This window comes from Eurypyga helias, unplaced genomic scaffold, assembly GCF_000690775.1.
Source record: "Eurypyga helias isolate BGI_N326 unplaced genomic scaffold, ASM69077v1 scaffold11427, whole genome shotgun sequence".
Taxonomy (NCBI): domain Eukaryota; kingdom Metazoa; phylum Chordata; class Aves; order Eurypygiformes; family Eurypygidae; genus Eurypyga; species Eurypyga helias.
The window spans coordinates 782-28,141 of record NW_010263745.1 but is presented as its reverse complement, the minus strand read 5'-3'; the positions used below and the strand labels follow the sequence as shown (position 1 = coordinate 28,141).

The following is a 27,360-nucleotide window of genomic DNA, read 5'->3' as shown; positions in this document are numbered from 1 at the left end:
GGGGGGGGGGGAACCCCAACAAACCCAAACAAAACCAAAAAATAACCTTGATCTGAAAAATCACGGGAAATGGCTCATGCTGCTTTTGATAAGCTTTGAATAAACAGTCCTACGACAAGCCTGTTAAACCAAAATATATTACTTCTTTATCCTTGCAACCACTCGGTAGTTCTGGGAACAGAATTCAAATCTTAAGTAGAATTATAGAATATCATGAGCTCTCAGTTATTTTTTAAGACGACATACCTGTAAGATTAAGATACCTCTTCAGTCCACAGAAGGAAAAATAAATTCCTAAAAAGAAGACTGAAAGAGATTAAATGCTACAAGAAAATTATGTTTAACCAAACAGAAGACCTTGATAGAAAATTCTCACTTGTGGCCATCAGCTGTTATTCAGCTAGATCTTGTCACAGTTGCAAAAGATTGGGGTTTGGGTTTTGTGTTTGCTTAGCTACTTTAGAGTTATAAGTATTATACAGAACACTCTAGGGATCTAGAAAAGCCATCTGGAAAGAAACATTTATAAACAAACTGTAGTTCTCTGGTTTGATCTGGTCCAATATTTCTGCCCTTAGCATCTTACAGTATAAGATTGCTCGGTGCTCCTTCTAAGGGCAAAGACTTTTGTTCAAAATTCATATTGAAACTTTGCTTCATTTATCCCAGGGAAAGTAAGAGGCACATAACAGAAAAAGGGCTGATGGCATTCCACTTTGAGCTCCTGAAGGATGAAGAGAGACCTGACAAATTGTTGGGAATGGACATTCACTGATAGACGAGGAAGAAAAACCAGTCCTCAATTGCAAGGCTTTTCCAGGTAAGAGAAGCATAGCGATACCTAATGGAGAAATGGGTCTTTCAATCTCCAAACACACTGCTGACAGCCTAGCAGCAGACCATCAGATTAATAACAAAATCTGGAGGATAGTAGAGCATCTCAAGATTACAGAAATCTCATCCAAAGGAGGAAGTAAATATCCTGGAGTGAATGTATATAAGGGTCCAAGGAATGAATGTCTCAGGACAAAGATGTTTGAAAAGCTCACATACCTCACGTTGCTCTCTGAACTTTCTTTTCTTTGACATACAGCATTACTAGAAATTGCTGTCCTTGAAGTCACTCAGTTCTAATGATATTTTAGGCTTTCAATGCAGCACAACTACCATAAATTATAACAACATTTGATGTGCATTTAAACATTTCGAGGTAATCTGTAAGATGTCATCCACCAAGGATAATTATTATTAATTTTACAGATAGAGAATAGTTTGTCCACTCCAAAGTCACACAGCAGATAGCAGAGTTCATTGTGCACTGGACAAACAACAGTGCAAGGGGGGGAATGTGGCTTCCCAAATAACAAGGATTTAGGAACTCTATTATAGCCCACTCAAAAGAGGCTGAAACAGCTTTCCTCAGTTTGACAGTTGCAGCCATACAGGACAGAAAGGCTCTGTAAATACCTGATTTTAGACTGATAGGGGGGAAAAAAAAAATCAGGATCCTATCAATCACATTTTAAAATTTTACTCACAAATTAAATTAATAGATTTCATTTACTCTTACAAACATTTCAGTTTTGATGCATTTTTAACAAAACCAAAGTGATGTCAATGTCTTACACCCAAGTTGCAGTCTGGGGGGTGGTCTTTTCACCTCACTGCTGGGGAACTTTCATGATGTGAAAGAGAGAGATACACAGTTCTGCCACATAACTAAAAGGACCATGGCAGGACTCTGGGATGTTAAGAGTATGGGAATGGTAGATTCAAGACCCATTTCCCAAGAAAGTGCTTAGACCATTGTGGTATGCAGGAATATGAAGGAATTGTTGTAGCAGGTTAGGTAAGTAGTGGTTTTTTACCAAGCCTCCCTGCTGTACTATCAATATAAGCCTGTGGTCGCTATAAAAGCTAGTAATGTTCCAGAGATCATGAACTTAGGGAGTATGTTTGTGACTAATGTCTGTTTAATGTTTAATCTATATTACAAGTAATTTAAAATAAGGTTTAGGGAAATAAATTGTTCAGATTGGAATAATTAAACAAGAACTGATGAAAAAATCCTTTACTCATGCAAGTTATTTGCCTCTTGACTGAGCTATGAAGTACAGGCATGTTCACGCAGCCTTGCTTTGGGGCGCAAGGAAAGTGACACAGGTCATTAAAACTGCACAGGCACCACGTGAGAATGGCAAAGGTGGCTGTAGAATAAAAATGAGGAAGTACATGGCAATTGTCACCTAGAGCTGAAGTACTTCATTTGGCGAGATTAGTCATGAAAAGTACATGATTAACTCTTAAAGCTGATACAAGGCACCATAAAAAAGAAATACATGAACTGAAAATCAGTAATACAGAAAAGAATACTGGGAATTGATGGGCCCATGGGAGCTCCTTCCCCAGCTCCCTGCCTTGCTTTAGATTTAGAATTCAGGACATTATTCAGAATATCACAAACATTGTGTTTTCTGAACAGCAAATCCAACCGTTAGGATTTCATGCATCAAAGTGGGGTGGTCTTAAGTTCCCTTCCCTTCCCTTAAAAAGGTTCAGTAAGAAGTACTCTGAATCAGGTAACAGTGATGTGATTTAACTGTGGTGTGCCAGACAAATCATCAATACTCCAGATAATTATTCTAGGCAGTGCTAGGCAAAATAGGACTAAAAGTAATGTTCATCCTCACTTTGTGATGCTATCTTGAAAAATGTTGGAATCAAAACTACATGTGTGTTTCAACATGTTTTGGGATTTAAAACACTTTCATGAATACATGTATTCAGCCAAAGAAAGTTGTAGGAAGAAGAGGACTGAGCGTCAGTGAAGTTATTGCTGTGATAACCCTCAACTAGGAAAGAGACTGTTTTTCACCACTTTTTCCACCTGCTGTGGTAAAACTATAGCCCAGTTTTCAAGTTTTAGAACACTCAAATGTTAAGAAACAGATCTTAGAAGACTAGCGTAATACAGAGCTCAGGGTTTTTTTTCCGCAAAAAAAGAAAATCCATGTACAATAAGGAATGAAATTAAACTGCATAAGTGATCAGCACACATGCATTTCATCATTTTGCTTACATACACAAGTTCTGAGTCAGGAACACTCACTGAAACGTGCTACTCTTGCAAGCACTACCTACTTTGCTCTGCTATTAATCACTCGTGATGTAAGCACTCCCACCCATTTCTGAGAACAGTGCAGGCAGTCTGATAACTCGCAGGCTTCAAGCTGCCCTCATAAAGTTGTTCCACTTTTGCATACTTCCTCATACTGCTAGTTTCTCTGCAAAGATGAAGCTGCTTGTTTACATAGTCTTGCTGAAGACAGCTCTCCTTGCCTTAACAAATGTCTTTGCAGTTGTTTTAGTAGATGAAGAAGATGCTAAAGAAGGAAAAGTTATTGAGACTTGTCCTATAAAGCTCAAAACTAATCGGAAATGTGATGAAGGAGAGGATTGTCCATATCAGATAAATCTGCCTCCGATGACCATCCAGCTACCCAAAGAATTCAGACTGCTTGAGAAGACTCTCAAAGAAGTACAGACCCTTAAAGAAGCAGTAAACAAGCTGAAGAAATGCTGCCAAGATTGCAAGCTGCAGGCAGATGACAACCAAGAAAGAGACAGCAGTAATGAATTCCTGCTACCTAATGCAGAAACTCCAGCAGAAAACAGCAAAATCCAAGATAACAGAGTAAGGGAATTACAAAGCAAAGTTAATAAGATGGCAACCAGTTTAAAAAATGCAAAGAACCAGATTCAGACACTGCAGGGTCGTCTAGAGAAGATGAGTCTCGTCAATATGAACAATGTAGAACATTATGTTGACAGCAAAGTTGCTAATTTGACATTTGTTGTGAACAGCCTTGATAACAAATGTTCTTCTAAATGTCCAGCAATGCAACCAAGACCTGGTATGTAACCTGTTAATTCTTACTGCCTGTATAAGCTTTCTGTGCATTTTACAAATATTAGGTAAACCACTTTAGATATTTTAACCAAACAGCTATGTCATTAACTTCAGGAGTTAAGTATTTGCTCTTTTTGCGTTTATTTATAGTCCTGTAAAACGTTTTGGCTGCCACTAGAGGGTTACTGGGAGCTGCAGGTGTTCAGTTCCTCCTAGAGTTAGACTTCATTATGGGATTTAAAACGTGAATTTTCAAAGGATTTTTTTTCAATTCAATTAGTAAATGTGAAAAATTAACTTTATTTTACACTGTACTACACTTCATTAAGAATATTAAATATCAGATAACTATGTATTTTCTTCTTGGATGAGAAGGGGTAAATTTCCTCTAGGTGTGCCTTAGAAAGCTGCATGGGTTTTTTTTTCAGTGTGAAACTCCAACTATTACGAAAAGTTCTGTGAGACATTATTAAATACCAAATTAAGCTAGCAAAATTGTTTGGTTTGGATAATGAAATAATTTTTCTATCATCACACCAAATATCTGAAAGGCTCAGCTAAAAGAAGCTTATTAACAGTATTTCTCAAGTAGGTAACATGTACCATCATTTTAGCAGTAAACACTTAGCATCAATCTAATATATAAGCAATACAAAACAGAAAACAGGTGTTATCACTAATAGACACTGTTTTCTTTTACTTTTTAAGTGTCCCAATTAAAATAAAGAAATAGAACTAATAATTTCTTTCTATTGTTGACTGTTATTAAGGGAAGATTGAGATTTTTTTTTTAAAGTCATGAAGTTTTTATATCACTTATAAGAACCTTTGAAAACAAGAAATATTCATTAGATTGTCAGTGTATTCTACCACTTAGCTATCATATGTATAAAGATAGGGTGATCTAGAGATAAAGCAGAGAAAGATCAGGCTGCCTTACAGTTTCTAAGCCCCTGTTGCTTAGCATTCAGGTTTAAAATAAAACTGTTCTTCTGTCTACCCATACTGAAAATTGAAGGAGCTGCAGATGTACAGTGTATGTACAGCTGCAGTTCTTGAAAAAGCAAATGAATAATAATAAAGGTGATACTTTTACTATATCAACAATCAGCTAAACCAGATATAAATTAGCAGAAAACTATTACTTTTTTTGTGAATGTTGTATATGTGAATTAGAATGAGTAATATTTGGAATATTGATAATGGGCAATGAATAAAATTCAAGCACAGTACTTCATAACAGACTAAAATAATTTTAGCTATTTCTCACACTTACTGGAATGCTGGGTACTGTTCATAGCATATGATCATGTAGATATTCCTTACATTTTACAGTAACCGATGCTAAGTGTTTGCACTTTCATATGCATTATGAAAACTAGCAAGGATAACAGCTACAACTTTTTCCTATACATGAGATATTCCTCCATCCACTGAAAGTAATAGCAAAACCTTATTTAAATAGGAGTTGCACTGGATTATAAAAGCATTTTATCTGAAATGTATATTCTCCATCTATATCTCCACTGAAACTTAGTCCACCAAAGATCTTACATAAACTTCAGTGAAATCAATGAGGATCTATTGTGGATTCAGATTTGGCTTTTAAGCCTTTGATTCCTATACTTTGTGCTTCCACAGATTTCCTGTTTTCTCTACTGGCAAAGAAGGCATCCTGAGTCTTGAACACAATGTCATTACTGGGTGTCACTGTGGATCAAAAATGTATTTTCACTCTGCAGGAAGGAACGGGGAATCTTTTTGTTCTGAATAACATACATCACTCATCAGTGGAAAAAAGCTGTGTGAATGGTAGATTGTTAGCACATCTCTCGTGTTTCCCTTCCTTACTGTAAAGCCAGCAGTGCCACATGCACAGGAAAGCACCATCACTTTTCTAGCTTCATCTTTCTAGGAATCACAGTATTACTACAATAGATGAGACAATTTTATTACTTTTTTCCTTCTTCCTTAAGTACAGTCAACATTAACACATAAAACATTCCTAATGATGTTATGTTCTGTATCAAATTATGTCAGCTGGACAATAGCCAGGTCAAAGTCATTCCCATATGGACAAAGCTTTTTCTCTGACATACTGCCAGATGAAGACTTAAATTACAGACAGGGTGTGATGGTATACATTGAAATACAAAAAGCAGCATGTAAACATGAAGCATTAGAAATATGGACTGAAGAAATCAGGCTGAATTTATAGGAGGTAATGAAAAGAGTAAAGAGTAGAGTAGAGAAAAGGAGAAAGTGGAAAACAGACAATCAAAATGTCCTTACATTTGGCAGTTTAGCTACAAAAAGTAATTTTGCTGGATTTTTTTGGACAGCTATCTGATGCAGAAATCCTAAGTGGCATCTATTATAGAGTAAACCTGATGGAAAAAACATGTTTCTCCCTAGAACTGAAATGGTTGTAAGACTATTTCTTATGTAAAAGTCTCTCCAATCCAAGTTCTGTATGCTACAACAGTCTGAGTAAAAATTTTATTTTAAAAATGCCATTATGTGTATTCTAACACCGTCTGTTCTTCCACCAGTTATACAAATAATGCAGAGAGACTGTGCTGACCATTACACAGCAGGCAGAAAGAGTAACGGAATCTACAGGATTAGCCCTGACCCCAGAAATGACAGCTTTGAAGTTTACTGTGACATGCAAACACACGGAGGCGGCTGGACAGTGCTGCAACGGCGTCAGGATGGTAGCACTAACTTTAACAGAACCTGGAACGACTACAAAAATGGCTTTGGAAACCTTAGCAGGGAGTTCTGGCTGGGGAATGACAAAATTCACCTCCTGACAAAGAGCCAGGAAATGCAACTGAGAATTGAACTTGAAGATTTCAATGGCATCAGAGAGTATGCGAAATACGAACACTTCTATGTGGCCAACGAATACCTGAAGTACCGACTAAGTGTCCACGGCTACAGCGGCACAGCAGGAGATGCCCTTCACTACAGCAAGCATTACAACCACGATCAGAAGTTCTTCACAACTCCAGACAAGGACAACGACAGGTATCCTTCAGGAAACTGCGGGGCATACTACAGCTCTGGCTGGTGGTTTGATGCATGCTTGTCTGCCAACCTCAACGGCAAGTACTACCACAAGAAATACAAAGGTGTTCGCAACGGCATTTTCTGGGGTACATGGCATGGCATTTCTGATGATATTCCCAGTGGATATAGGCAAGCCTTTAAATCAGTAAAAATCATGATCAGACCAAAAAGTTTTCTGCAGTAATTCTACAGCTTTCTCTTAACTAGTTTGCATTGGATTGCACTCAAAATCATACTTACTCAGTATTATACTCAAGTATTCAGTTATGTTTGGCACAAAACAGTTCTAGACAAAACAGCATACTTGCACATAAATGTTTAAAGATGGTTTGACCCATATAATGTATTAAAAACAGCATGAATGTTTCTGAATACTTATTGCTAAAACTCAGCACTGGTTAAGTCTTGGTATCATTATGTAAATATTCTAAACATTGCTTTTGGTGCTTTTACTGACTGTAATATACCAGATTTTATGATTTCAAACTTTTAAATGGTCTTCCACAAATTGTGTCTGAATGAACACCTATATTTTAACCTGAAAATAACTCACAGGTATAACAGATAACATATACATTTATCATCACTTAGAATGAAAACTAGTCTCTCTGAAACTTTTTTGTACCGTCTGTCTTTCACAACTTCAAAGGTATACCACGGCACTATCAACATAAATTAGGAAAAGTACTGCAAATTATTATTTTTAAAGGACTAGGAAAAGAGGGCCATGTGGTTTGCTCAAAGACACAAAAAAAAGCCTTGAAAAAAACTTAGAAAATTTAGAAGATTCCTTATATCTTATCCTCTTCTTCAAATACCATTATAAAAAGTTGGTGAAAGAATTGAATTGAAGCAAGTGGAAATAATGTAGAGAGGATGTAATGAAAGACAACATTTCTTGCTCATTTTGGTTCCTCCATTCAAGCTTAAGATCCTATTTGTCATCTGTGGGAAAAAGGAGCCATTATGTAGCATATTGCACATTTGTATAGGCAGGTAGACAGGTAGGAAGAAGACACATCAGGAAGAATCCATGTCTTTGCATTAATGCCTCTAAATATATACATGAAGAGTTTCCAGCACCATTTTGCTTTCTCCTGAATCTTCTAGGTTAAGCCAAACGAAACATTACATCATCCTTGTAGAAACTCAAGCTCTCATTTAAGTACTCTAGGTACCATTAGACCTTAAAATTGTAGAAAGATTGTAAATATTTTGTAAGATCCAAAAAGATTGTGTTCTACCCATTTCCTGAGTACGCCTTTTGTAGCCACAGAAACATGAACAACCCATTGGCAATTATAAACAGGAAAGAGAAAATGTGAAAGACTTTTTTCTTCTAAAATACAACAAAGGAAACAATCAAATTTCCAAATACTTCGGGAAGTGCAAATTACTATTATTATAGCTCATGTTGTAGATAAAGAACACGAATTTGACTGTTTGTATCTATTCCCTACCCTAGAAAGGACATGTCTCTATAACTGGAGTGACTGCAGGGTTGGAACTAGATGATCTTTAAGGTCCCTTCCAAACCAAACCATTCTATGGTTCTGAGCAGAGATGCAATTTATCTTAGCAAAGGGCTATTTTGTTGTATTGCTTATACCAATCTTGAGATGCAGATGAACTATTCTAGGACTCGATTTCTTTACCAGTTAAAGTGTGGTCTTTGCTGGCACAGGTTTTTTGGTTAAGAGACATACCAAAAGAAAAAAAAACTATACACCTGACCTAATACTTTACAAATATGACCTTTACTGTTTTTTAAGATGGTAACTGGTTACAAGTTATGCAAATAAGCAACAGTAGCAATTGCTAAAGTGTAAAATATTAATATATGTATTTTAAGGAAGTAAATACTTTGAAGGATATTTGAGTGTGAAATGTAATTTGGTTTATTTTATTTCAATTTGAAAGAGTAATGGAAAATTTTAATTGCAAGATGTATAATCTTTGTTTAAGAACATGTTTTGAAGCTATAGAATATTTATTTTGGGATAAAAAAGGATGCCTAAACAAACCAACAAAAAAAAAAAAAGCAACTTACGAAGTATTGGTTAGAAGAGCAAAGATCTAATTGCATATGATTCTATTTAATAATTTTGCATGAAATGCACAATTTGCTCCTATTCATTATATGGTAACAGCTAGGTATGACTTAGAGTATCTACAAGCTTCTACTTGAAATCACCTTTTTCGTGCTAAGTTGTTAGAAAAGAAACTGTCCTTTTTTAAAATTGTGTTTAAAGGAAACTTCATAAAACATAGACATTTTAACAAAATAAGTAAATGTGACTAATATCACCTACAAAAGCCTTGTCTGAAATTAAAAAAAAAAAAAGTGTAATGTTGTTACGCAACTCTGAATATTACCTGTCTGGAACTGTTGTAGCTGAATCTTCATCAGTGTGTACTAGTTTTACAAAGTGTAACTCCATCTACTTGTTGCAAGCATTGTTTTTGTTTTTCCTTGGTGTAATAAAATTAAGTCACACTGTTAAAGCTGTACTACTGTCCTAGATGCTTACGGGGACTGTCCAAAAAATGCTCATAAATTGTTTTATTGATTTTCTGTAAAAATTGAAGCAATAAGAAAACAGAGATAACTTTCGATGACCAACAAAGATGACTATATGGGACATGTCAGCAGAGTTCTATGTTCTATGACAACTCAGCTGGCAGATAATACCAAAGACCGAAACCTCAGATATCTCTGTGAAACTATTAACATTTTGGAAGAGAAAAAAAGTAATTGCCCAATAGTTTACACAACCTGTATCTTTAACATGAAAGAGGAGAAGCAAACTCATCTGTTTTTTATATAACATGCTTGACCTTTAAGATCACATACAAGTTTCATCAAAGCATGTGAATAGAAATAATACTCCAAATGAAAGCACAAAATTTTTTATACAAAGAAGAGCACTTGGCCTCTGCTTAAGGCTTCATAATTCAAAACATGTCTTTCAAATTACGAAAAACATCTAACAGTGATTATCGCATGAAAACACTTGTGGTTTTAACTTGTTAATATTTAAATTGTGAATTGTAGTGAAGAAGATTAGTAACAGCAGGTTTGCTAGCAAAATTCCTATGGGTTGTTTCCAAAAAATAAAAGCATAAACTCATCTGTTCAAATTGACCAGCCAAGCAGACTGTAATGTCTTGGCTTTCTATGCATTGCTAGAAATTTTTAAAAAAAAAAAAAAAAAAAAAAATCAGAAACCCCTCAGAAGATAGAGGAAAAGGACGTCTGAAATCAATGATTTAAATTTTTTTTTCTTCCCCTTTTTATGCAAATATCTATTTCCTTAATGGTGTTTTTGGGGAAACACTGCAGTCAAACTCAGAAAGTGAGTTGCGAACAACAGATTGTTTGACAATTTGGTGGAAAACAAACTTGGAATTATGTGATTATTTTCAAAGGAAATTAAGATGGTTCTTAATCTATACCTAGAACATAATGTTTATAACTTAGTCCAAAGTCAAACATGAAAAAAAGTGCCAAATATACTGAGCTTCTGTGAATTGTGTGTCACAGACAAATCAAAACAGGAAGGACGTAACTTCAAATTTTCATAGAGAAAAGAGATAAGAAATAAATACTGGCCTACCAAGAAAGAGGTTTCAAATATGTTTTTATAAACATCTTTGCTGTTCTGTTTTTTCAGGAGACAAAAGAAAAATAATAAGGTATATATGGGCCTGAAGACATTGACATAAGTTTCAAAGAAAAATGGCTACGGAATACCATCCACAGGCCCTGCCAAATGCAAACACTGCACTTATTAAACCGATCTCTTTCATTCACAGCTTTAACGAAACTTTTACAGAATTACAGTATGTATGCCAGAAGTGAATTTGGCCATCCCCCTCAATGGTAACCAGAAACAGAAAACAATGTTTTACGATGATCTGTTAAATCCAATGCTCACACAAATCATGAGAACAGGATATGAATCAATATTATTTTTTATGCCGTCGTTCATCAGTTTTTTCTGATCTTAGTAAAAGAAGAAACGGTTTGGAAAATAATCAATAGCTAGAAAAAATATTTCTAATTACCTAATTATGTTCATGTAATCAAGACAAACTGTAAGTCTAGTTAATATTACACTTCTGCTGAAACAGTTTGCCAACATTTAGAATTACAGAGTAGAAAATAAGTATGTTTTACACGCTTATTTTTAAGCAATTACATGGAATCAATGATTTGAATGGAGAAGAAACACAAAACATTTTGAGAAACAGAAATTCACACTGAGAATAAAATGGACGGAGCATAAAAGCCCCTCTGCTTACCTCTCAACCACTATATGCTAACTGAACAATTCTTTCTCAGGCAAATCTTCAAGGCTCTGTTCATTAAGGAGTATTTGAACACAGGTTTTTTGAATAAGTAAACCAGAAATCACCTTTTTAACTTTTAAAGTAACCTAAACTGTATTACAGATGATTCTCCACCACTGGACATTTTTATTGAACGTATGTTTGGTTAACATTCCTCTGGCTTCCTCACCACGAGCTTTTGCTGACACACACATCATAAGCCAAAGCCAGGTAGACTCACAATTTTAGTACAAGATTGCCCCGTTTCGGAATATCAGACCTCACATACATATTTTGGGTGAGACAAGGGGATGAGGGAGATAGCTTTGGAACATAAGGCAGCAATATGCTTGCCTTTTTAAGTCTCAGGAGTCTCAGAAATTGTTGAGAAAAAGCTAAAATGCAAGGTGCTGCTGCAATTAAAGGTTACTCCTTCTCCTAGCCTCGCAGCTTTAGGGAGCTGCGTTTCCTCTGTGTGGCATGAAATATGCACTTGAATTTATAACATCACAGAAGAAACGACATACCATAAATGCTTTCAAATATGCTTTTCATACATGAACAGAACTACCACCTGCTTTGTGATAATCTGAACACATCCAACAACTTCCTTCCTAGCCCTGTTTCCTCACAATGCCACCTGCTAGCAGTAAAAAAGATCTCTCAATGGAAAGAGCATACTATGCTAGCTCTGTTCCCACTCCTGTTTAAAGGCATCTGCAAATTCAGCCTACTCCTCTAAAACTTTTTATAGGAGTTACCACCAATTGGAATAATCAAATTTCCTATCACATCCATTAACACTGACTGTGCAAACTATTGCTTGTTTGCTGAAAGCTGTTGCAAAAATCCCCAGACTCTGGCTTACACACATATTATCATCCCTAGCTGACTCCTCAAGTGACCATATCAACAAAGTTAAAAACGGTTTATTTAATTAGCAGTCAGATTCCTATGTGTGGAGGTGGAGGCAACATCTGTCTTTGCTGTCTGTACCAATATGTTTATACAGCCTTTTTCTTGTGCCAGGAGTCTTTGAAGCATGTAATGTGGTGTGTGCCAGGATCAGCTTTAGTTTGAAAATATTGTTTGCATTCAACAGCTGTGTTAAGATTTTTACATCTTTGACAACGCACATACATGTTTGGAGAGTACTAAAACAAATTATCCACTGCTATGGTTACCGTGCAAAAACATACTGATGATCATACTCTGTAAAAGTAGAAAGCACACTACAGTATGTGTAGAAAACAGAAATTAAATTGGTGCTCATATAATAATAATTAAAAGAATTATCTTAGTCTACAAAGTTAGCTTTTCTAGGAAAATTTTCATTTAAAGATGTATCAACACTTTTTTTTTTTAGGAAGGAAAGTTGTACACCTACCATTTAACCTGTGTTAGGAGAGAATTAAAAAACAGCTTGTTAGCAAAAGAAATTGGAGAAGGCAGTATTTTCTAGAGTGGCATTGTTAGATGTTGGAAATCCCTTGAAGAAATATATGAAATACTGGTTCTTAGCATTTATATTTGAAAGCTGTAGCCAACCTTTATGTGACTTTCTCTTCTTTACTTCAGCTCAGATGAGAAAAAAGAGAAAAATGAAAAGTACCTTTCCTGCTTTAAGCCACATTCAAACACTGAACATATGCATCAATCCATGACTTTGAAGCTCTTCCAGCTAGCAGACACATGAATCAGATCAGCACAAGTGAAATTTGCTTGAGAAGTCTCTGTCACTATACTGTTTATTTTTTGGTAAACATGGAGATTTTGCTCTGTGTTTCCAGTAGAACCAGAATTTCGGTTAACATCTTTATTAGCAGTTCAACCACTTCTGGCAGTCAGAGAAGTTGTTCATTAACCTCAGAAAGACTCCAAGTTTCAAAACAGTCATGAAAACTATTCATGAGAGGTTCTTTCTGCTTCCTGATAGATGGTAGAAATAGGATGCTTGGACACCAGCAAAAAGAGATGTAGCACAAGAGTGACAATTTCCATCAAGAAAAAGCAGCGCAAATGAAAGATTTGGTGCTGGTATCAGATAACGGTCACAGTTCATTTCATCTTTATAGGATAAAGACCACAAGTCTGCATTAGACGAATGGAGAAATCTCCCAAAGGAGTTCATTCTTCTCTGGTTTAGATTTAGCATATAAATGGACAATGTTCATCAGCAGAAAGGAATTATTGCAGTACCTTCCAAATAAGGTACCCATGCATTGGATCTGGTAAGTAGTAAAGCACTTTTCGTTCACAAGAACGCTATTTTATGGAATTAATGGCTTCCTTGTAGCATCCACTACAAAGACATGCAAGATAAATGTTGCAGAATCCTTTTTTTGGTATTGTTTTAAAAATAGATGTATACATTTGAGTGAACTAACCCAAACCTTTTCTAACCCAAGAACATACCAACAAAAGGCAGAGAAAGGAAAAGCACAGCATAGAAAAGCCCCGAGACATCACTCTGAGTAAAGTCTAACCAGAACTGCTAGTATAATCCTAACAGAGAAAGACCTCAGACTAGGAGAAGCTACATACACACACCATTTGATTTGTCCTTCCCCCAAGGGAAGGATTTTTTTTCCCCCCAAGAAGAGGAGCTTGTACCTAATTTATAAAGAAACAGAATTAACTAAACAGAGTTAAGAGATACTAGTGTCCATGACAGATTTTTCCTTCTAACTGAAAGAACCTGAAGAATACTATTTTTTTTGAGAGTCTCATGGATCAAAAAGATGAAACAGCAGATACTTTCAGCAATTCCTCAACTTTATTATATCTTCAAAATTTTGCAAAGATGAAGTGGATTGAAAACTGTTTCTGGAGCATAGCTGTCAATGATTCACTATCAAATTGGAAACATGTACAGAGTAAGGATCTTTTTTTGTGTCTGGGATTAATTCTGATTTCAGTAACAAAACAAAAATTAAGCAACAGAAAAGAATGTGAAGACTTAATAGATTACAAACTAAACATCAACAGCATAATTATGACAACTGATATTTTATTTATGTTCCAAATAAAATAGGAAAGCCTGGATCAGGTGGAGGAAAGGAAAGAACAAATTGAGTGTCCAGTGAGGAAAAATGCTGCTATACAGTGCAGGGAAGGGCAAACATTACGAGGACAAAAATCATGAGAGTGGGCAGGAGGCAATTTGTTAATCAGTTTTTTTAATTTTCATTTTAACTAATCTTGTCCTTTTGAGCATTTAATCCAGTTTCATGCCAAGTTCTGTTGATTTTCTATTCAAATGGTAATTTCAGTATGTACTATGCTGCTTTAGCAGTAATAATAGTGTTGTAACATAGATGATATAAGGATAAAGGGAGAGGTAAAATGAGATATTACCATCTGTTGCAAAAAAACCCACACATTTGCATGTAAAAGATGAGTATAAATTCAGGCCATTACGCTGAAGCTAGCTACAAGTAAGACATTATTTTTCTAATACTAGTATTTCTTGAAATTTAGACAACATACATGACATTAAATGCAATATATTTTTTTCTGCCTTTTAAGAATGAAATTACATATACGTGGCCTATAATGCACTAATTTCAAAATGAAAACAGCATAATATTGCATCTTAATGTAGCATTTATTCAATTAATATATTTATTTCATCACACAGGTAGTAGACTATGTAGTTTTCCATTAAAGTTATTAGCACGGTGCAGAATTATTTCTTTCTAATGGCTTACACTAGAAGAAAACAGGTATGAAGAAAGATTCAGAAGTCAAGATATTAAAGTGCTAGAGCAATGGTCTTTATTTGAAGGACATAACAAAATGGGAAAAGCGGAAAGTTCATTTTGTGAATGTACGACAGTCCTATAACCAACAGCAGTGGAAGTAGTGAGTTAGGCTGATGCCAGCTTGGTAATAAAACACCTGGTGAGAAGAAACAAGTCATGATGGACTGAGTGGCTTTTGTTCAAACCTCTGTCCAGTTTTTAATATTTTTACCTAACCTAAAAGGCTAAACAAAGTTATTCTGTATTACTGTATATACATATATGTATGAAGGAGAGAGAGCGTCCATGTTTGACTTCTTGCTATTTATATTTTTGACTGTTATTTACATGAGAAAAACAAGACTGGCTTGCCTGGAAGGTTTACTGCTAGGAGGGATATATCTGCCCTCAAATAAATCTTATAATGTCAAAAGGCGCCCCTTCTGGTAAGTATTTTGTGCTGCGCAGGCATAAATAACTAGCCAGTAAACCAGAGATAATATGATACAATTCTGCTTCTGTGGAATAATTCTGAAAGCTCTTCTAAGAAGCTGAAGCCAGTGTCAATGCAACAACCTCTATGGTGACCAAAGTCATATATTTATTTCTGAATTATGTATAAAGTTCAACAAAGGAAAACAAACACATCAGTGGAAGAGAAGAAATGTGAGTAAGTGATGAAAAGCCAAACTGACCCGTAAATCATGAGTATGAAATGTTAAAATTTATGGTAAGAATAAATGAGTCATAGTTCCCTTTTAAAAACTGACAAAATGAACAAAAGACCTTGTTACAAAATTTTATGCAAATTGCTTACTTCAGTTTTCCACTGAATGTTTTTTCCCTGAGCTGGGAACAACTTCTAGCATGAAGGTTACCCTACATTTCCCATTAATGGTTTACAATGTTATCAGAATTAAACAAGTTGCCCTTAAATTTGACACATAGCATAACCCCTTAAGAAAGAATTTTTTAGGGAAAAGAAGTATCAGCCAATGATCTGATGAATTTCTGGAATTTGGCTAGAAAAATATGTTTTCCTAATGATTAAAAACAAGGAAAACAAACCGTAAATGTAGAATACCTTCTAGAATGTTATACCACTTAGTTTTACTTTATTTGGGAAAGGGTGGGGCGTGAAGACATCTTGTAGTGAGCATATGCTTCTTGTTGACATACCAAAAATTCTACAACTAAAAATTTATAGAAACAAGTAGCTGGAAAAAAGTACTCCCCAAAGTGCATTTTCCATACTTTCAGTAAACAGGAGGATTTCTGTAAGGTGAGAGGTCAGCTCTCTTTGGGAGTTATGCTCTCCTGGACTTGCACAGCTGCCTCGGACTGAGAAGAAAGGTATTTTGTGCTACTGGAAGCTGCGGGTTTACATTATGCTGGTACTGGACTTGAAGTGAAAATCTCTCTCCCTCCTGCATATTTCAGTTGAATGCCCAAGAGTTTGGAGACAGCTTGACTGCGCAGCTTCATGCTGTGCTCAGTATGATCTAATAGCAGGATAGGGAAGGGGCAGTCCTACTTTCCTCTTGACTACAAATTCTTGCCCCCTTCCTTTCTACTGACCTTAGGTCCAAGGCAGGGGGAGAGAGCTGGAGTAGCAAACTGATCTGACAGATGTAAGGTGAAAAGAGCTTGCAGAGTTGGAGCAAAGAGTTGCAAAGATGGAGCAATTTAAAGTAAGAACTGTAAGAAAAACATGAAGTATGAACAAAGCCTGTTTAGGATATAAATTATTCCTAAAATTTCCTGTGCAGTGAAAAACGTCTTTTAAAAGAAGTCTAGCATCTATGAAATGCTGGAAAAGGATACACAAAGATAACAAAAAGCTATTTCCATCAAATAAAGTTTTAAAGAACAAGTTAGACAAATATCTGCAGAAAATTTACTTCGGTGTGAATTTTGATTTAGATGATCTCTTAGTGTCTCTTCTGGCATTAGATTTTTAATGATTTTATTTTATATGTATTTAGTATCTTAAATCCTAAAATATTTCTAGTGTTCTGAAAGTTTCCTTAACACAGAAAATTCTGTAAAAGAAACTTGAGTTCCAAAAGGTTTATTCTATCATTATCAGTCATTAGTGCCTCAGGATCCAGTGACCTTGGATTTTTCCTGCAGCTACTGAGCCTTTCTAAAAATCATGATGCAATTACGTCTGTATCTAGACTACTACAGAAACAATACCTCTCTATTCTCATTCCCCTTAAGGCCACGATCACAGGGAAAAATAATGTGGTTATGTATTGAGCACACAGTCCCCAGGAAGAATACACCCCATGCATGTTTCTGTTCTTGTCGCTTAGAAAAAAAATCGGAGAAGACATAGGGAAGCTACAGAGAGTAATTAAAAGTTGTTACCACAGGCTAACAACAAAATACGCATTTCAGATTAATTGATTTGGACACAATATGCACTGTTACAGACAGAGAAAGCTGGGGTATGTGTTACCTCATCTAAACACTGAAATGCAGGACTTGCTGTTACATCAGTGGATCCTTCATCTCGACTATGAACACTTGGAGCTAGAGCACAGATAGGTTGCTCCTCGATTTCCAATTCTGTGTCACTGGAACTGGAACTTTCTTCACCAGCCTGACTCATTGTTTGAAGTTCTAGGAAGTAACAAAAATACCAAAATACCGTTAACTAGATCCTGGGATATATATGACTGTGCAAGACAAATACATAATGTAAAGAACACAACATCAACATGTGAGACCCACATTCAAACAGTAAGAGTCACAATGTTGGCCAGCTGGGTGGGTCTAAAACTGTAACTTCATAAAAGACTTGTAAGAGGCTGCACTATCACTAAGTATTCTTAAAATCCTCTAGTAGTTGCCTATGTGACCATCATGTACATATATGTTAGACAACATGCAATACCAACTTCTTAAAGAACAGGCACTGAATAATAGATTTAGGCTGGAAAAGGCCTCTGGGGTCATCTATTCCAATGTCGTGCTCAAAACAGAGCTAACTTCAAAACTAAATTGAGTTGCTTAGGGCTTTGACCAGCTGGGTGTTGAAAATCCATTAGACTGGGGACTCCTTCAGACAGGTCCTTATAAAGGAAATCGCCAAGTGGAAGGGACACCTATTGGTGTACCTGCTATGATCTTTCCTCTGCCATTTCCATAAGATTCATCCAATAATGTATTTCTCCTTCATCCATCCAACATAAGTCCACCCACTCTTCACTGTGTTCCTTGACTTTACAGGAGTAATAGCATAGAAAAGGAACTCCTACACAGAACACAGAGAACTTAAGGACAATAACTGGTCTAACTTGTGTGAGTAACACCATTATTCATATCTGTAAGCCATTGCATGGTCATAAAAACCAAAACCAACAAATAAACCCCAAAACCATACAAAATGAGAGAATTGAAGATAGAAAAATACTGGAAAAATAATTATTCTGAGATCTCATGTCAGAGCTCTTATGTAGTACAAGCATTTCAGTTATGTACAGGTTACATTTTTAGTATCTGTGACCTCTGCTAAAAAAATATGACCCTGAAAAATATCCAAGTGAGATAATCCAAGAGTAATAATAAAACTAGCAGGATTCAAGCTGTATTTGGATCCCTAGTGCAGTGTGGGATTCTTTTGGTGAAGAAAAAAGGTAAGACCTTTAAAAGAGATTAAAGTCCAAATTTTATAATCTTAGCTTTGGTATAAGCTTTATTCTGAAGAAGGCTCTTTTTCAAATTAGGTAACACAGTTTTTTAATAACTACACACAGAGAGAAATAAAAGCAAGTTAGAACAAGTAGGGTTGTTGGAAAAGATAATTTTCCTACAATCATATCTGAGAAAATCCCATTTTCACAGCTCTCACTTAAAAATAGAAATCTCTATGATTCCAGCATTAGGGACAGCCAGATCAAGGACATTTATTAATTACTTCTGAGCAAGATGAGACCTAATAACTTCATTTAAATTCACTTTGTGTTTACTATCTCAGTCCAGCACTTGAGAAGTATGTTCCCAGGTAACAATCATCAGCATTGTCTGAGGTGTGAGAAAATGCCGAGATGGAAGAGGGAAATAGGAGGTAGAATACAATGCTCCTGGTACCCTGATAAGACAGCAATGTCCATTAGGTCAGTACTTGTCATTATATCAAATGCAAATTAATAGCTGCCCAAACCATCTTCTGGCATAACAGTATCTTAAGAGTTTTGTATATTCAAAGAGTTTTAAAATATTGATCTTTTCCATGGAGGCAGCATGAAACAAGACAGAAACCTTTCAGGAAAAAGACATAACAGATATGGGATGACTAAAGAGAGGCAATAAGCATCTTACAGAGGGAAGAGAGGGGAAGAAAGATTTCTAAGGCACACAGAAATCCTCTCATGACATAGTTAAGATAGGGGAGCCATAGAGTATTTGTAGAGCAAAGCATAGAGGAAAGTGGAGATGGACCATAAATGAAGGAATTCAGTATTTCCTTCACAGGTTCACTGAAGTTGGCCGTATGTGAAATAAATGAACAAATCAGCATCACGGTATTTTAATTCAAAATTTTGGGAGACAGATTGCTGACTTCCGCAAGTCTGTTGAACTTCAGTTCAACTAACACTAGTAGAGCTTTCTAGACTATTATGGAGAATAACTATGTAGAGAACATTGTCCAGCTGTAGGACAAAAATATAAAACCCCTATCACAGCTGCCAAAGATGGAGAACCCACCTCAAATTAGTCCGTCTTGAAATCATCCAGTCTTTCACATAACATATGGGAGAGTCTCCTCTCTTAAAATAGAGCTTTTTATTAGAAATCAAGGACAATCAAAATTAAAACTGTAATAAAACTAAGGAGAACTTTTGAGAATATTTCAAGACCATATACCAGATTACTCCAATGAAACAATCAGAGTAATTTTGCATTCCAAAGCCAGAAACCTGACTGTTAAGAAAAATATAATTTCTTTTTTATAATTGTGGTGGAAAAATGAATATAAAATGTTGTGTTGTGTGGATCCACCTTTTGAAAAGCCACTTGTCTATAAGGGTAGTGAAATTTAACCTGGCAAGTTCGTGTCTTTCCTCAGTGCTGTTTGGAATTCCTTCAGGAACATTTTGACTTTTAGAAAGATTACAGTGGCTGTATTTGCTTATGCAAAATAAAAGGCAATTTCATGATCTCCCCTGAAGGAGTCAAAACATTGTGAAACAACTGTAAACATCATAGAGGCCAAGAAATAAACTCTAAAATACTGTACATAAACATGTACACAAGTTTATAAATATAGCAATTTTTCATCTATAAAGAACTGCTGAATATTTTAGCCCATGCATGTCATGTTTATGGCTGCTGTTGCTGCTTTATTTGTTTCTCTAAACATAATGGAAGTGGGATTAACTCTAAGCAGAACAATGCCAAAACCTGAGAGCTTCATAGGCGTAGGCATTTTTGTCAATACTTGTATGTGAAACATACAGTTGACGCCAATCAAAAAATACCATTTCTCACAGTACAGTAGTACAAAAGAGTCCTTGACAAGGCTTCAATTTGCTGGGCAGGGAGAGAACAAAAACAACCCTCAGAATATGAAAAGTTTATAATATTGTTAACTATAGAAAGCTGAGGCAGAGGAAAACAGACAGCCTTAGCTAGTGTGACAAGCACTAGTCTCCATTCCTTTTAAAAAGGGAAAAGGACAGACTGTAACAAAAGATATGTAAAATTATGGGACATTATAAGTTTAGCATTATTCAATTATGTACTACATAATTAAATTTAAAATTCATCTTGTACAAAATTGGATATATAAAGTTCAAAAAGCAAAGTGGAAAATTTGTATTTTTGCAGTATCTGATAAATAAAGTCTAGTTCAAATAGAAAGGAAAGTTAGCACGATTTCTAAACTTACAGAATAGTTCAACAAATATAGGTGTTTTCAAACTCTAGAACTGCAAATAATAACACACAGAATTGCAGAGAAAGGGAATTGCAATACTGTTTTGGAACACAGGTCAAATCAGGCTGAGAACCATCTTGTGAAACAGTTTCAGGACAGCAATAATAGTAAAAGCCTGAACTCAGTTTCCCAAGACTAATGTCAGCATCTTTACTTCAGTATCTCTCTAGCAAACAGTAATGTTCAGACACAAATCAGTGACAAACAGGTAGGTAACACTTAGCTACACTGACTCTTTCCATAGTGACAGATGCAAAAAGTAGTAAAATTTCATTCTGAACAGGCAGAGATGCAGCTCCATATCTGAAGGTGCATCAACTAGACTAATTAAGGAGACAAAAAATCTATAGAAATCTCTGTTGAGGGAACTACACTTAAAGCAATCAACTTCATTAGCATATATTGATGAACTCCTGTACACTTTATCTTAATCCCTTACATTTACAAGTTAGAATCATAGAATCATTCAGGTTGGAAAAGACGTTTAAGATAATGAAGTCCAACTGTAAAGCTAACACTGCCAAGTCTACCACTAAACCATGTCCCTAAGTGCCTCATCTAAACATCTCTTAAATACCTCCAGGGATGGTGATGAAACCACCTCCCTGGGCAGGCTGCTCCAGTCCTTGACAACATTTTCGATGAAGAAATTTTTCTTAATATCTGATCTAAACCTCTCCTGGTGCAACTGGAGTCTGTTTCCTCTTGTCCTATCGCCTGTCACCTGAGAGAAGAGACCAACCCCCGCCTCTCTACCCTCCTTTCAGGTAGCTGTAGAGAGCGATCAGGTCTCCCCTGAGCCTCCTCTTCTGCAGGATAAACAGCCCCAGTTCCCTCAGTCACTCCTCACAGGACTTGTGCCCCAGACACTTCCCCAGGTCCATTGCCCTTCTCTGGACACGCTCCAGCACCTCAGTGCCTTTCTTGTAGCGAGGGGCCAGAAACTGAACACAGTGTTTGAGGTGCGGCCTCACCCTGGTCCTGCTGGCCACACTGTTCCTGATGCAGGCCAGGATGCCACTGGCCTTCTTGGCCACCTGGGCACACTGCTGGCTCCTATTCAGGTGACTGTCAACCAACACCCCCAGGTCCTTTTCCACCGGGCAGCTTTCCATACACTCATCCCCAAGCCTGTAGTGTTGCAGGGGTTGTTGTGGCCCAAGTGCAGGACGTGGCACTTGGCCTTGTTGAATCCCACACAATTAGGCCTCGGCCCATGGATCCAGCCTGTCCAGATCCCTCTGTGGAGCCTTCCTGCTCTCAGGCAGATCAACACTCCTGCCCAACTTGGTGTTGTCTGCAGACTTACTGAGAGTACACTCAATCCCCTCATCCAGACCACTGATAAAGATACTAAACAGAACTGGCCTCAGTAATGCGACAATAATTAGAAAAATACTCAGGTTCAGAAAACAATCAGTAGGATTTTTGATCTTACCCTTCAAGTCCAACTTGAATATGCTTTTTTAATTTTAAGCACAAAGAGGGAAAAAAGCATTAAGCACATTATTTTTCTCTGCTTTAATTCTTGTTACAGAATTAAAGGCATGAGTTGTTAGAATAATATTAAACCATTTATAGTGCTATTGCTGGAGGCAAAAACTATTGTGTGTTGAAGAGTATGTGCTAAAATAATGTCTTTTCAATTATTTAATTAAAACTTTTGTATGAATGTACATTGAAAGTAATTTATAATTTCAGTTTGATAACATTAGGCCAGACTGTGAAGTGTGTGAAGTCAATTAAAACTATAAGCAGTTACTCATGTAAGTAGTCTGACTAACTCCAATGGAAATCTTTACGGAAGTAATTACTAGTATTATGTGCAGGCTCACAACTGGATTTACAGTTGGTACATTATATATTGACATGTGTGCTACTTTCCTTCCTGATGGAAATTATCAATTTCTTAATATATTCCCTCCCTCATTCATTGTTGCCACACAAACGTGATCTGTTTCAGTTAAAGCTGGATTATTTAAATTGCTGTAGACTGACACATAAATGCTCCAGATCACTAGAGATTTTTCTGTTTAATACGACACAAGTCTAAGGTTTAGCCAAGTTTAAACAAATAGGTGTAAATTCAAATTAAGTTGAGCTGAGGCCATAGACACAGATCTCCTTGTTAGGTATTATTTCCTTTTCTTGCAGGAGGAGATACCTTCCCCCACCCTCAACACTGATCTGCAAGAGGAACAGCTTTGTGTTTATACTTTCACAGGCAAAACCAGCTAAGGAAGTCTGAATAATTTCAATCAATATTATGAGCTCAATTGGCTAATTTTTCTGGAAGTCGCTAAGGAGCAACTTCCTGTCTGCCTGCAGGCATCAAGGCTGGCAGGAGACAGGGGCAGTACCCAGAACAAGGGAGGCAATGAACAGTGAGACAAAGAATCATAGAATCATTTAGGTTGGAAAAGACCTTTAAGATCATAGAATCATAGAATGGTTAGGGTTGGAAGGGACCTTAAAGATCATCTAGTTCCAACCCCCCTGCCATGGGCAGTGACCCCTTCCACTAGACCAGGTTGCTCAAAGCCTCATCCAGCCTGGCCTTGAAGACGGCCAGGGATGGGGCATCCACAGCTTCTCTGGGCAACCTGTTCCAGTGCCTCACCACCCTCTCTGTGAAGAATTTCTTCCTGATATCTAATCTAAACCTCCCTGATTTCAATTTGTGCCCATTACCCCTTGTCCTATCACTCCAGGCTCTTGTAAAAGTCCTCTTTCAGTACTCTTGTAGGCCCCCTTCAGATACTGGAAAGCTGCAATGAGGTCTCCTCAGGGCCTCCTCTCATCAGATCCAAACCTAAAGCTAACACTGCCAAGTCCACCACTAAGCCATGTCCCTAAGCATCATGTCTCCACACATCCTTTAAATACCTCCAGGGATGGGCAGCCAGTTCCAGTGCTTGACAAGCCTTTCAGGGAACAAATTTTTCCTAATATCCAGTCTGAACCTCCGTATATTTATCAACATCTTCATGCTACCTCCTTTTGCACACAAGTCTTAAAAAAGAAAGCTTACTCTGAAAACCAGCCAACTGACAGCATTTCACACTGAATTAGTTAGAAAAATGATGTAATTTAGTTGGAACATCAGAACAGCGATATCTAGTCAGACCAAAAGCTGATCTAGCTCTGCATACCTCCAGCTGACAGCAGATGCCTGGGGAGGAACAGAAGAATCCACCAGTCATGGTGTGGTGAGGCTTTCCTGAACCTACCGCCTCTCCCCTTGAACTTATGCAAAACTTCCAAGATCTGCAAAACCCAGGGGAATGTAGATTTTCATCTTACCCTTGCATGACTGTGCAAATCAGTGCTTTTCTGTTTGATTTGAATCTGGCTCCTTATGCCACCTAGTTCTTTTACAGGTTGAGTCACTGAATTATCACAACCCTCCTATGCCACTAAGCTTTTTCTAATGCTGTGTCTTCATTGGATAATCACTTTTCTAGGCTGAAGAAGACAAACTACCTGCTGTCACCGGCATGAAAGCCCTTGTCTGCCTTCCACTGTCCTTGTCATCCTTCTCCAAAACTTTTCCAGTTCTACAATATCCTCTTCAAGGAGAATGGAAAAGATGAGAGCTACAAATAATATTAGTATCATAGGAGTACCATGGATTTATTCAATTGCACAGTGACCTTTCATCCCCTAAAAATTTATTTCCTAATGCTTCTTTCCTAAAGTTAACGCTTACGGTGTTATAAGCAGCAGACCTGTTTGAACCGGGCAGAGCCTGTGCTTCACCTTGAAGGGATGTTGTTTTAAAAGACTAAGCTATGTCATCATTACATGATCATTAAAATTAAAATTACATCATGTACTAGAGAACATCATAATATGCATGTAATTCAGAATGGATCATTTGATTAGACTGCACAACCTCACCAACAACGACTTTGGGGAAACGAGAGTACACTGCATACCTAAACTGCTTAAACAATCTCTGCTGTTGTTTCCCCTTGTTTTCAAGTCTCTGCTATTTGGGCTGCAATCACCCTGAGCCACAGACACACTTCATCAGCTGAAGTTCTAATTAGACATGGCTAAGATAGGGGGAATTTGAATGGTAAGACTTGCCACTTCCTTTTATATGTGGTTTCCATGAGGAACTTAATTTCTTCAGAAAATTTCTGGTTGCGTGACAAGCAAAAAATCTCTGAAATCCAAACCATTGTGTGCTTTGGAGACTGCCTCTCTCCCATCCCTGAGAAGAGATGGTTACCATCACTACACACACACTAAAATACCAAGGGGAAAACAAGCATAACATGCTTTCCCTGCCCACTGAAACCTAGACATGCCCTGGGAACTAGGGCAGCTAAAGGGAGCAGCTCAGAAAGACATCACTGAAAAAAACACAACCTGCAAATTACAAAATACAAATAAAGGAACTAAAGTAGTGTAATAAAAATATTTCATAAACACATGAGACTTTTTAATAAACTTGGAAAAAAACATCCTGACTACAGAATTCTTAGAGTTTATGATAGGGAGGAACATTGATAAGCAGCTCACCCTGCGTGTGGTGAACCTTGCCCAAGTGCTGGATGTTAACTTGAGGTGTTCTTGCATCTGCAGGTAAGGACCCTCAGCAGGAGCTTAACACCGGCAAGAACATTCCGGTGGGGCAGCCCCATCTTCCTGAGCAGTGAAGTCACATTATTTCTTCACTACAGTTAGAGCAAATGGGTGAACTTAATCCTGCCCAGGCAGACCAAGAGTATACCCTGTAGGTAACTGAAGCTGTCTGCTTTTATTCAGTGATTACTTCAAAATATAAAAGCTATAAAAATATATTCCTTCTATAGCCTCTTCTGTATATTTAATTCCTCTTCCCTTGAAATCTCTCTCTCACCTTATCCTAAAAGCACTTCTAATCATGCTTTGGCTTTACGGTCTATTTTACAATAGTTTATAAGGTTTACTCTTTGTTATATTTTGTGTGAAATACAGAATATTCTTTGGCTTGTAACAAAATTGTAAGTATCTGGCAAAATGGCTAATAGGCATTGTAATTCATTAAGGAATTACACAGTCATCTTGAAATTGGAGCACTAATTAAATCTTTATTTATAAATTTCATATAGTTTTCTTTTCTTGCAAGTGACATGTCAGAAAATTAAAGATGAAAACAAATCTCTGTTTTACTGTTGGACTCTGCCACGTGCCATACCAGCTGATATGGGATCAGCTGGAATTCAATTAAGAGCATGAAAATGAAACTGAATCAATATTATAGCCAAAATATAGATGGTATAAGTAAAACATTAAAAATATGACATTTCATACATATGGAAAAAGAACTTCTTCCTAGCAGTTACTTTTTAACTGTTTTCTTAAATATTTTTAACCATATAAGTATGCTTAGACTGTATCTAATGAAAAACCCAACACAAAACAGTGAAATATATAGAAAGCTAAGGCTTAAGCATAAGTTGTCTATTATGCAAAACTCAGCAACATTAAAGATGATGCAAAGCATAGTACGGAGCCCAACTTGATAAACCTCTGCCTACACAATGAGCGTCAATACCAAGATAGTGGAGGAAAAGGGGATAGTAGGAAAGCAGCATTAACGTTTAAGAGGAAGTAAGGAACAGCAGTACTGACTTCAGAAGAGGGTGGCAGTGGTAAGCCCCACCTAACCACAGGCCCTTTGAACAGTCGGTTAATAGAGTTATTTGTTGAATTGGCTGTCATCTAGTGGAAATAGAGCACATTGCACCGAAATTCTTACAGGTCCCTAACTGTTGACGTGACACATAGTGTAACATTTAAATTTGGTGTTTGGTCTCAAGGGTGAGAATTTTGTAGTATTTTTTCCAAAAATCAACCATTTCTGAAGACTTGAAAAAAAACAAACAACCTTCTATACCCTGTCATATCCCAAGATATTTCTTGATACATTTTTGTTTTTCTAGAACTCTGTTTTTCTAAATGAAATTATCATAAGGCAGGCTTGACCTTTTAGTGTTTCATTTAAGGCTTTTTGAGACTGAACGATGTAAAACAATGAAATAATTTAACTTGAAGGTCTTAATTGATGAATATGAAACTTTAATTAATTCTCCACACTGAAAATTACAGACGGACCAAAAAGCTAGGGCCATCTGCTTTCCTCTTGGACATTCAGCTCTCATTTCAGATTCATAAATTATCAATGCCAGACAGTGATAAAAAAGGAAATGAGGTTAATGATATTAAAAGAGCTTGATGATCAAACATGATATTGCATGTCTTACACAATTACTTTTGGAAAAGAAGAAAAACAACACATGGAGTGCAAAATGCAGCAAACCAATAAAGTAACAGCCCCCAACTTCATTATTTCTTGGGTT

The 27,360-nt window shown here is 36.7% G+C and overlaps 2 protein-coding genes across 2 annotated transcripts in view; one reads left to right on the top strand and one right to left on the bottom strand.

Annotated features, from left to right (window-relative positions):
* CCDC146 (coiled-coil domain containing 146) overlaps positions 1 to 17,688 on the bottom strand; it is a gene marked incomplete at its 5' end in the record, with an annotated part of 66,709 nt that extends 49,021 nt beyond the window's left edge. The window contains one exon of the mRNA XM_010156170.1: positions 17,525 to 17,688. Coding sequence (XP_010154472.1) covers positions 17,525 to 17,688 — 164 coding nt within the window. The remainder of the gene's footprint in view (positions 1 to 17,524) is intronic.
* FGL2 (fibrinogen-like 2) lies at positions 3,217 to 7,453 on the top strand. Its single transcript, XM_010156169.1, has 2 exons — positions 3,217 to 3,914; positions 6,463 to 7,453. The coding sequence occupies exons 1-2, from the start codon at positions 3,293 to 3,295 to the stop codon at positions 7,167 to 7,169; spliced, it is 1,329 nt and encodes a 442-aa protein (XP_010154471.1). The 5' UTR covers positions 3,217 to 3,292; the 3' UTR covers positions 7,170 to 7,453.
* Positions 17,689 to 27,360: the final 9,672 nt, after the last annotated feature.